Here is an 11,812-nt window from a genome sequence, read left to right as displayed (position 1 = left end):
TGGGGGCATTTTGGAAAAAGCTAGTGAAATATTCTGAAAACACTCAGAAATAAAAATAAAACCCATGTGCAAGGTAAACTAGGGCAGGGTTTCTCAAGCTCTAATATGCATACAAATAACCTAGGGATCGTGTTAAAATACAGACTCTGGTTCACTAGGTCTGCTGCGAGACCTGTGTTCTGCATTTCTCACAGGCCCCTAGGTAATGCTGCTGCTGACAGACCACACTCTGGGGAGCAAGGAGCTGGAGCACCCTAGGTGAGGAACGAGCAGCACATCAAAGCACTCTCATTTGTTGATTCCCTCACTTACAGACCAGATTAACAACTGCGGTATCCCCAAAGCTGGGGAAAGTTGCACTGCAGTTTAGTTCTACTGTTTTTTGTGTGTGTATATTTCTTCTAGGACAGGGGAAAGGGGTCTAGTGTTGGTGCATTTCTTTCATGCACACATAATTTTAAAAAGAGACTAGCTTCAGTAACAGGTTATTTTTCTCTGACCTATCCCCTCTCCAGAAGTCTTCAGAGTTGGTCTCTTAACTAAGAACAACAAAACACATCTTAAAAGTCCACAACAGGTCACTGACTCCAGCCAGAACCATCCCTGGAAGCACCACTACACACTGTCTTCCTCTGTAAACCCACCCTATTTCCAGTGTTCTTCCATTTCAGGATGACAGGAGGGTGACAGCTGATGAAAAGACTAGGTGGACAGAAGACATGCTCAGTAGTGCCCCTCATGGTCTAGAAAGAGTTTTGTTTCATTTTACTTTGCTTTACTGACTGCATTGTTATCAAATGTCTCATCTGCACAATATAACATGTGTTTCTTTTCCTGAGCCACCGTCCCGAAACTGCTTTCCCACCAATGGCCCTGATGATAATACCTCACAGATGAAAGCAAACAACAGCCAATTGTACTGACAATCAATATCTACCTGACAGGACAGCAACCAAATAAAATATTTTAAAATCTTCTCAGTGAAAACCTTCAACAAATTATGTCCAAATTATAACCAAAACATTTTAGATCTCCATTATTTAAATAAAGATGGAAGAAAAAATTAACACCTATATGAAACTTTTTAATAGGAACTTTTTCTGTATGGCTTCTGAATTTTTAGAAGTGTGACCTTGTTACTCACACAACAGCGGTTTTCATGCTACAGATGCAGACTTCTCTAACTCTAGTCTCTAAAAATCTCTGGCTCTAGTTTATACTAGTTAACAGCAGCTAATTACTCCATTATACCAAGTTGTCTTCTTCCTGTCAAATGAGAACACTACCTCTATGATAGAAGGAAAAATCAAGTAGGTGAACGTGAAAACAAACCAAAATAAACAAAAAACACTGTGCCCTTTACCACTGCTCTTCTGTGTGGAAGAAAGTTTCTTCTCATTTATCCTCTCATGGTTGGTGGGAAAGGCAGACATCTCTCCACCTGCTGATGATACCAGGCTCTCCAGGGTAGTGGCATCTTGGGGAGGATGTGCCAAGTAAGTCTCTTTGGGCATCTGGACCATGAGGCTGGACAGTGTCTGATCTAGAACATCCTCTTCAGCAATGTATGTGTACGGACAGTATTCTCGGGTCCGGGAGTAGATGTTGGCATTGTCATAACAATCTGAGCAGATAACCCGGGTACCAGTGCCACCTAATGACAAAAATGGGAAAGAACCCAACATCTTCAGTTGAGGAATCAGCTTTGCCAATAGTTAGTTTTCTCTAACAGCAGTCATCACTGTCATCATAGCTGGCATTTGTTCAAAACTTACATTATAAACCAGATGAAGTTTCAAGGTCTTTCTATGAATTAACTAATTTAATCATCACAACATTCCCTAAGAGGTAAGTACTATTATTATCCTCACTTTACAGATGGAATAACTACAACACAGAGAGGTTAGGTAACTTGCCCAAGACATACTGCCAGAATGGAAAGCTGAAATTTAAACTCAGGCCCTCTGGCACCAGCACTGAAGCTCCTGAACACTGAATACTACATTAAACCATCTTTGTCCAGCCTGGATAAGGTCATACATACTCAAATCAGGGGAGCCAAGATAAGGCTGGCACTGTGCTACCAGACACATGTTTGGCTTAAGTAAACTAAAGCAAAGAATAACGAGTTATGTTGACTTTGCTTCACAAAAGCCCACATTACTTTCGTGAGTCAAGAGGTTATAAGCAACACTAATTGCTAAAAGCACCCCTAGAGAAAGCCTCTGATGGTCAAGATCCTGCCTGACAAATGTGTGTCTGGCAGAAGTAAAAGTTTAATAATGGGCTCCGTGGACCGTTATGTGCTCTGAAAACTGAGTGATGAAAGAGAGGAAAGTGAAAAATAAAGAGCACGTTATTTAGTCATGATCAAGCAACAGAGTGTTAGAGCTGGAAAAGAAATGGAAGTAATTCAGTTTAACCCAGAAAGCAGTGTTACTTCCTTCAAATTTCAAAGAGTAGAGGCTTTTAAGTATTCTTTAAAAGTTAGTAATACCCCCCTTTCCTTGGAAAGCCAAAATAAAATCCAATTTATCAATTATACAGAGAAGTTCTATTAACACCCAGACTAAAAAAAATCTCTGTAGCAATGAAGTAGACCTTCCATTTGTAAAGCACATGAAGTACCAGACAGATCTGCTGAAAGGATCTGTGAGACTCTTGAGAGAAATGCTTTATAAAACACTTAAGTTTTTTAAATGAAGAAATTAAAGCTCAGACTTTAAGTGACTTCATGATCACATGGCTGGGAAGAACTGGGAATCAAACTCAATTCCATCCCTTAATTCATCTCCCTGTGTTCTGTCACCCTCTGTGGGAAGGGAGGAGTGGAGGGGAAAGAAGTGTTGAGAAGTCAGGTTCACGTGATGACTTTCTCTCTCTCTGATGCTCTCCAATACATGCTGAGAATCATCAATGCCCTTGCAACTGTAGTGAATATCCACCTGTCAGCAGGAGAAACAACCTCCCCTGGACATGGTCTGAAGGGTGGTCATGAAGGAATAGGGTAAAAGACACCTGAAATAAGCTTCCAGAGCACCTCCTTCCCATAACAATGTTTGGTTTTGGGAGCCTCTACTGTGTTCCCCAATCCTGTGTTTTAAGATGTGTTTCTACTGTCAGATGATTTTCTTCCCTATTAAGACTTCAATCAATTTTCATCCTGTTTTGCATGAGGCCAAATGTTTTCACTGAGTATCTTACTTTAAAATATTGCTTCAGGTTAATGGGGAAATCTATACATTGAAAAATAAACTTAATAGGGCTAGCTGAAATTTTAAGCATAGACAACAAAGAGTCATTACCATCAGCGCCTCTGTGTAAATATCCGTTGGCAGGAGGCATAAGTTGCTGATGACTGCCTGCCTCAGAGTTGCTGTAGCCTTCCTGTGGCTCAGACAGTGTTCCTTGGGAAGACAAGTAGCTGGGAATATCTGCAGGCAGATTGAGCTCCTCTGTAAAAGAAACATCTGTAACTTTCAAAGTTAGGCAATTTAAGCCAACATTTGGAAGACTATTTTGCAAATGTATTCTACTTTGGTACTATTGGCCAGGAAAATGTTACGTCCCTAGGAACTCACCAGCTTCTAGAATTTTCCCTGAAAACTATTTCTCACTAGAATTCTCCTCTAAGCTTCATTTTAAAAGTGTTAGCAAAAAGAAATAAAAACTAAAGTCTGAAATTTTATCCACAGACTTACTTTCACCATCTATCAGGCTGAGCCTCTTCTCTCACAGGATTTCAGGATGAGAAGCGTGAAGGCTGATCTCCATCGTAAGGACTCTATGCTTCCTCACAGGGAAATTACAATGGAAATGAGCCTTGGGCATTAAAGAAAGAAGCTGCACCTGTGATTGCTTCTAAGTGCAAAGTTTGGGTAAAGTGTCTACAAATTCTTAAAGTTATTCATTAGAGAGGCTCCACTGCATCAAGGAAGTAGGACTTTTAACAGAAAACCTCTTCCTTCTACCACCCATGAAGTATCAAAGCTGCTTAGTTTTCTATATTTTACAACAAATCCTGTATTACATTCCTAACTCAAGTATAAGCAATAGTTGTTAACTCACCTGTGTTTGTGATACTATAGTCTTCATTTTTCCTTCTCATGTGGTAAATAACAATGACCCAGATCAAAGAGGTGCCCACAACACAGCAGACCACAACAATGATGACAATGCCAACTGTAGTCCAGCCATCATCTTCATGCCCAATGCTACTCTGGGAAGAGTCACAATTGGGGGATGAAATGACATTTAGGTAAATGTGACCTCGTTCTGTCCCAAGAGTGTTGGACATAATGCAGGTGTATTTCCCAGCATCTTCTAGCCCTGCATCTACAATGATGAGAAGCTGGTTGGCTGCAGCAAAGAAGTGCCGTTCTGTCACCAGCAGTGGTCCGTCATCTTTGGTCCAGTTGAGGCGAGGGGCAGGACTCCCTCCAGCTATGCACTGTAACACTGCAGTTTCACCTCGGGTCACTGTCTTGTCTTCCAGGGGTCTAATAAATGAGGGTGTCTCTAATAGAAAGACATATTAAAAAGTCATATTAGGTAATTTTATTCCAAAAATCCTACTGAATTGGACTAATGAGGTTATGATAAAATAAGCACTTTCTTATCCTCCTGGGAGGATTAGAAGTTAATGTTCCAGAAAAGCAAGTATCTCAAAAAATCTAAATCTTATCTCAGGATTTCCACCTTGAGCAAGCTATCCTAAGCAAGGAATTAAAAAATGTATATACAAAGATGCTTATTACAAACTTAGTTGCAATTTTTAAAAATAAGAAACATTTTTTAAAAATCTCAAAAAAGTGATTAAGCAAATTACAGTATAGCCATATATTTTATAAGACTTAATGACAAGGTAACCCTGTAATATGGTATTAAATGGAAAAAAGTAGGTATATATAAACACATAAAATGAGTGTTAAAATAAGCCTAGGATATGCCAAAGTCTTTAACAGTATTTGAGAGACTTTCCTGTTTTTATTTTCTGTATATCTTAAAATTTTTAAATAATAAATTTATTTTTCTGATTTACTCAAGTAATTACACAAGGCAACAAAAGTTTAAAAACCCTAACATCTAGTGGAATAGTGAACTAGAAAGTAAAATTTGCCTTGGAATTGAGCTCCCATGAAGACAAGTTTCTCCTAAGAAAAAAATAGGTTTGTCAGGGGAAATCTTTAGGGAAAGGAGATTTTACCAGAGCACAGGATTAACAGGAGCACACTTGGAGGAAAACAAAAAATCTAACCAGAAAACAGTCATTCTTTTTCAACTTAAAAAGAATTTTTTTTAATGAACTAGGGGGATAGTAGTTAAACTGTCTTAAATTCTCTGAGAAGCAGTATGAGAAGCAATATAAAGCTGTATACTCACTCCTAAATATTGAAAACATACACATGAAGTAGAAAACTTACACAGGGAGATATAACAGGATAAAGGGATTTGAATTTTCAATTCATGTGATAAAGGTCTCTAATTCTGCCCTCAGCATTTCCCCAGATTTCAGTTAACTGATTCACTAATATCCTAGTTGACATAACTCTGCATAAATTGGCAAAACAAGGTGACAAAGACATAAGGATCACACGGGAAATCTCAAACTTAAGACTCTTCTTGCCATTAAGATCAAAAGTAAGTAGATCCACAATAGAAAGGCTCCCACAAAAGTGGGGGACCCAGGGTGCAGTAAACATACCTAACACTGTCAGTGAGGCATTTGCGGAGAGGCCTCCCGCTATATTCTGTGCCATGCAGCTATAGATTCCCATGTCTTCTATTTTCACATTTGCAATGAAGAAGACATCGTCCTCTGGCATGACATGCATGCGTCTTTCTCGAGCCGCAGGAAAATCAGTACCACCATCTTTCTGCCAGGAAATCTGAGGTGCAGGGTGCCCCTCTGCAGCACATTCTAATCTGGCCATGGCACCAGTGCGAATAGTTAGATCCATCGGAGTTTTCAGAAAAGATGGCATCTCTGTTCCAAGAAAGATCACCAACGGAAAGTGGTTGGGGGGAAACACACACACACACACACACACACACACACACACACACACACACACACACACAGAAGGGAGAATCTGTTAGGCAAAATACCAACTGTTGTAATGCTCCATTTCTTTAAGACATGCTCTCTGGATTGATCGGAAACACAACTTCAGAGGCCATCTCCCCCCAAAACCTCAGAGTATTTGGGGTACAGTGATGACTAACTTCTAGAATGCATGACACACCCACCTGATCTCCCTGATGGGGACAGGGAAAGCAGAGGCCACAAACCTTTTTGAACTCCACATTTTACAACCAGTATCTACTATGACAGCCTGTCTTACTAAGAGACTGATCATACTTCCCATGCCAACATCTACAAACCTGTCAAGGCAACTGCATGATAGAAAGAATTTATGTCTTCAAACATTTCCTAAAACAACCAGAAGCAAGACACATGTACATCTTTTAGTTGCACAAAGCCTAAAATGTTGTAATTATTCAATCTAATAGGTGATAGATAAATCAAGCTGTTTTGGTTTTATTACAGCTGCAGTGAAAATGAGTATTATTTTCAAAAATGATTCTGCATGACTACATTTAGACAATGAAAACGATCACGAGACCCAGAAATGTCCTAATTCTCCCAGTTACTGGAAGGCCCTGTGAACAGGGTCAGGAATAAATTTCATAGTTTTCAAAATAGAATTATGGTTCTAGAAAGCAAATGGAGAATTTCAAAAGAACTTTTTCAAGAGCATAAATAAAAATGAAAGTAGTCTACCTCCTCGGGCTGCAGAATTCACCTTTACTCCTCAGTCAAAGACTGATTAGGGACAGTAAGTGTGCAAACTAGCAATCCAGTCTATATATTATCACAACCCTAAAGACAAAAATAGTAAGGACTCCTTGCCAAATATCAAGTTTAGCCTCATTTCCTTGGTCAAATGGTTCAAAAATTAAACATGAAAATTCCTCCTAACTACAAAATTATCTGGGAGCATAGTTCCTTACCATTCACAGTCAGCTTGGCTTTATGAGAATAATTAGAACCGAAGTGATTAGTAACAATACACTGATATTTTCCTTCATCTGTGAAATTCACATTGGAAAGATGTAAAACACTAGTATATTCCAGAGCTTCTCCAGCTTGTTGCTGATAACGAACGAGATTCTTAATATCGGCATCATACAGGATTTCACTGTCTTTGCGCCACACAGTAGACATGGGTGAATCACTGCTGCTCACTGCAGTGCACGTCAGAGTCACATTCATGCCTCTTAGAGCAACTGTGGTTTCAGGATGGGTTCTTATCTGTGGCTTGAGAAAATCGTCTAAGGGAAAGAAATGTGGCAGGAGCCAAGTCAGTTATTTATTTTTGCTTCGACCGATTCCATTTTAAAACAAATTATGTAAAATTTTGTGTTCAGTTTACAAATGGCATGTTAAGATTGAAAGGAACTGCAGAGCTAGAATCCAATTCCCTTGTTTTAAGGCGAGGAAAATGAAGCCCAGAAGGGTCAAATGACTTGCTCAAAGGTATGTACAGCAGCAGCTGAGTCTGGACTGGAACCCAGGTTTTCAGACTTCAGGGCTTAGCACTCTCCCATACCTTACTATCACGTATGCTTAAAATGTACTTCTTAAGCATTACCAGTTACTGGAAAAATAACTGTTAAAAATTACCAGTTACTGGAAAAATATAGGGATTTTAAAATAAGCTCTAATTCTATTACCCTGTGTGTGTGTGTAACATATAATGATAGGTATTCTTATTAATAAAACATTATTTTAAACTACTTTGTGCATAACTTTCACCTAAAATAATGAAAATTTCCTGAAGTGTCAAATGTCCAACTGAAGATTGGCTTAGGACTGGCTAATAAACTATAGATTCATAAATAATAATACATCATTGGACTGATTCAGAGAAGCAGGCATATGAATTCTTAACCAACAGCTTCACTGGGTAACATTTCACCATGCCATAAAAGTGATAACCAAAAGAAAAGAGGATAAAATACATCATGTGTATTTATATTTAAAACTAAAGTCAGAAGGGCACTCACGGCAAGGTAAGCAGAATTTAATCATTATTAGGTTCTTTGTTTTCTTCTTTAAAATTCGCAAAAACAAAGTAACTATTTGTGCATCTGAACTTCCAAATGGCCTAAGCATCTTTAAGTAGATTGTGGAAACAGCTCTGACAATACACAGGTATCTAAAACGATCAGAGTTATGACTGCTTTGCAACACAGACACATTAATCTAAAAGTTTCACTTTGTAAAACTAAAAATCAGTTATTCTACTTTAAAGGAAATTAAAGTGTAAAAGAAAAATTTCCAAATTGAGGAAAAAAAAATAAATGCATACTTGAAATTATAAGTAACTGCTAGAATCAAGACAACTTGTTCATGACAACTTGTCTGTGCTCCCTTTCCCCTCCACAACACTCTGAAACCGTGCCACTTTACTCTTAAGAAATGCATCAAAAATAGAAACCAAATGAAACTGGTACAGTAATATACTGCTGGTGACAACATAAACTCTTGCTATCTATTTGGAAAACACCTGAGGACTTTTCAAGATCTATTAAATATAAAATCACACTTTTGAGTGACTTTGTCAAAAAAAATTCATACTTTTTGATTCAGAATCTTACTACTAGGTATTTACTCCAAGGTTAACAATCCCTCTAAAAAGGGAAAGGCCTACATTCATAAAGATGCTATTATACTGACCTTATTTAAAAATGATCATTTAAGAACACACAGAGTAAAAAAAAAATAGCTTATGATACACTAAGTCAAAGAATACAAAACTTAAGCCACAATTATAATACAAAAATATTACAGAAAAATGTAAAAATGGAAATAGATATGCTAGTGGGAAAGCATTCTATTTTAATTGTTTTTTTAGTTCTGTTAAGATAGTACATGAGTAATATACAAACTTTTAAAACAAAAATACAAACCACAGACAAAATCTTTCAGCTCCACATTCAGGATGCTTTGCCCTGCTAGCCATTCAGGGTGTGCGCAGCTTACATTCACAGAATGTTGAAAGTTATTATCAACCAGCCATTGAAGCAACCACTTCAAATGGCAGTCACAGAGCAAACTGCTTGTGTTCAGAATCCTGCAGAGGAAAAAAAGTGCCTTTTACTTTTCATTCCATGTTTCTCCAGCATTAAAAGCTTACTACACATCTATGCATTTTCTTGCCAAAAAATGTTTAACTTGGATCTAACCATGAGAGAGCAAATTCAGACTGTCAGCCTTGTTTCCTCAAATGTGACAGTGCCATGAAAGACACTAATAAAAGGGGTAGGGGGGAACAAGGGTAAGGGATCTGTTTTAGATTAAAGGAGACTAAAGAGCCATTACAACCAAATGTAAAGTGTGATCCTTCACTGAGAAAATATGTATCTACAAAGAATATTTTTGGACATTGTGGAAATCTGAGTATGGACTGCACACTGAATAACATTTCATCAATGTTAATTTCATTCGGTGTGATAATAGTGCTGTGGTTGTAAAAGAAAAAGGAAATATGGGCTAAGATATTTTAGGAGTGAAGTGTCATGATGTCTGATGTCTGTAACCTCCTCTCAACTGGTTAAGCAAAATAACAGTGTATTTGTTCATGTATACAAGTATGTGTGGACAGAGGGCAAGAGACAGAGACAAAGAGAACGGGAGGGAAGGAAGGAAGGAAGGAGGGAGAAGAGGGGGAAAATAAGTAACAAATTCAGCAAAAACTTAACAATTGATGAATGTAGGTAAACAGTATATGGATGTTCACTGTAACTTCCTTCAAATTTTTGAGGTTTAAAATTGTTCCCAGAGAAGTTTGGGGAAAAGCTTATTAAATATATTGGAACATAGAGACATTTTTGTTGTGGAGAGGATATAATTATTTTCAAGTTATTTCATCAAGACGAAATGTATTTCAGCCCTGTGGCAATGCGTACTGCAACTTAAACAAAGAACTACTGAAAAATGGTTTGTGGTTACAATAGGCCCATAAAATATATCTGAAAAGTCAATGTTTTCTTTTAATGACCCCTTAAAAGTCCCATCCACTTGGAAGTAGGGGAAGCAAATGACTTTAAGAACATTGTAACTTGCTTGGTGTACACCATCAAAATCCTCAAGTTGTTTTAAAGTCTGATATAAAATACCTAAGATCTGCTTCCAAAAAAGTTTCAAAGAGTCTTTAAGGATGACTCCAAAAGCCATATTTTATCAAGGGTAGTTTTAATTAAGCAGGTCAAAAGTTACCTTTTGCACTTAAGAATTCTTATGTTATATCCATTCACTCACAGAGAAAATCTGAGTCTACTATATGCCAGGCACTGTTCTAGGCGGTGGGGCTACAGCCCTCACAAAGCTTACATATTTAGAGCCAAGCAATAAACAAACAAATGCAAAGTGTAGTGTCAGAAAGTTAAGTCCTATCAAGAAAAACAAATCTAGGCAAAGACACACAGACAGCCACTACAGGTTTAGATAAAGCAGTTAGGGAAAGATTCTTTGAAGAGATGGCATTCTGGACAAAGAGCTCAAAGAAGTGAAGCAATAAATCACGTGAAGATCTGAGGTACGAGTGTCACAGACAGAAGAAACTGTGCACAAAGATTCTGAGGCAGATGCTTAGTGTGCTCAAGGGAAAGTAGGGAGGCCACTGGGGCTAGAACATAGAAAGTGAGGGGACAGAGATGGGACTGAGGTTAGAGAGCTGGGCGGGGTAGGAGCAGGCCATACGGGTGCTTTATAAACTAAGGGAAGAACTTGAGCTGTTTTCTTCCTATGTGTGATGGGGAGCCACTGGAAGGTTAAGAACAGAGGAGTGACGTGGTCTGGTGTATGCTTTCTTAGGTATAAGTTGGCTCATGAAACCTGGACTCATATCCTAATTCGACTACTTACCTTAGGCAAGATACTGAATGTCTCTAAAATCTGTTTCTATTTCTGGAAAATGGGATTGAGAATGCCTGCCTCAAAGAAAAATGTTAAATAAAGCATTTGACACAGTACCTGGCCACAGATTCCACTGAATTCACATTAACTCGTTTCACTTCTGTTTCTTTTTCATCTTTCCACCCTTCACAAACTAATGAACCTTGCCCACACACGTCTAATGGAGTACCCTGTACTCTCTCAACAAGTATGGATAGATATATACCAAAATATTAACAGTCTTTCTTTCCCTCTTGATTTAACCGTATCTTCTAATTTTCTACCATGATTATATAATTTTAAAGCAAAAAAATTTTTAATTTATATTTGCCTCTCCCACCCCCCAATATTTATGCAAAGCACTATGAAGAACACCAAAAGGTATTAAGAGATAGTTTAATAAGTGTTGATGTGAAAAGTACTATAAATATGTCTTAAATTTAAAGTACTAAAAGCGACTAAAAATTCTCTGTAAAAAAGTTGCATCAGAGTTCCTACATTAGCAGATTGTTCAAACCAACTCCCAAATTTCTACATGACTCTGAAGAATGAAACTATAATAACTGTTTTCATTTACTATCTAAATTATATTTTAAACTGTGTTCTCTTAACAAAAGTTAAAACTTTCTTGCTGGCCCTCAGATTATCACAACCAAAAAAAGTAATACTGATATGCAGTAAGCTGTACCTTTTCAAGTTAAACTAAGCCTTAGGAGAAATAACTCAAAATATCTCAAGAGATGCCTTCCCCCTATCCCCCAAAAGCCACTTCAAAAATCTGGCAGAAAGATGGTTTCCATACATTTTAACTTTTGTTATTATTTTCGTTATTCATTCACCTTTACTATG

At 37.7% G+C, this 11,812-nt stretch overlaps 1 protein-coding gene across 4 annotated transcripts in view; it reads right to left on the bottom strand.

Moving 5' to 3' along the window:
• The window catches only part of LRIG2 (leucine rich repeats and immunoglobulin like domains 2), a 51,153-nt gene that overhangs the window by 5,820 nt on the left and 33,521 nt on the right, over positions 1 to 11,812 (bottom strand). For 3 of the 4 annotated variants that reach the window (XM_045506252.2, XM_045506259.2, XM_074370219.1), the window contains 6 exons: positions 8,977 to 9,140; positions 7,015 to 7,335; positions 5,705 to 5,986; positions 4,069 to 4,518; positions 3,306 to 3,470; positions 1,364 to 1,654 (listed from right to left, as the gene is read on the bottom strand). In XM_045506252.2, the coding sequence (XP_045362208.2) occupies positions 1,364 to 1,654; positions 3,306 to 3,470; positions 4,069 to 4,518; positions 5,705 to 5,986; positions 7,015 to 7,335; positions 8,977 to 9,140 (1,673 nt within the window). The remainder of the gene's footprint in view (positions 1 to 1,363; positions 1,655 to 3,305; positions 3,471 to 4,068; positions 4,519 to 5,704; positions 5,987 to 7,014; positions 7,336 to 8,976; positions 9,141 to 11,812) is intronic. The other variant, XM_010968526.3, reaches the window with a different exon arrangement.

This window comes from Camelus bactrianus, chromosome 9, assembly GCF_048773025.1.
Source record: "Camelus bactrianus isolate YW-2024 breed Bactrian camel chromosome 9, ASM4877302v1, whole genome shotgun sequence".
NCBI lineage: Eukaryota > Metazoa > Chordata > Mammalia > Artiodactyla > Camelidae > Camelus > Camelus bactrianus.
The sequence above is the reverse complement of the archived record's forward strand: the minus strand, read 5'-3'. Positions and strand labels throughout refer to the sequence as shown.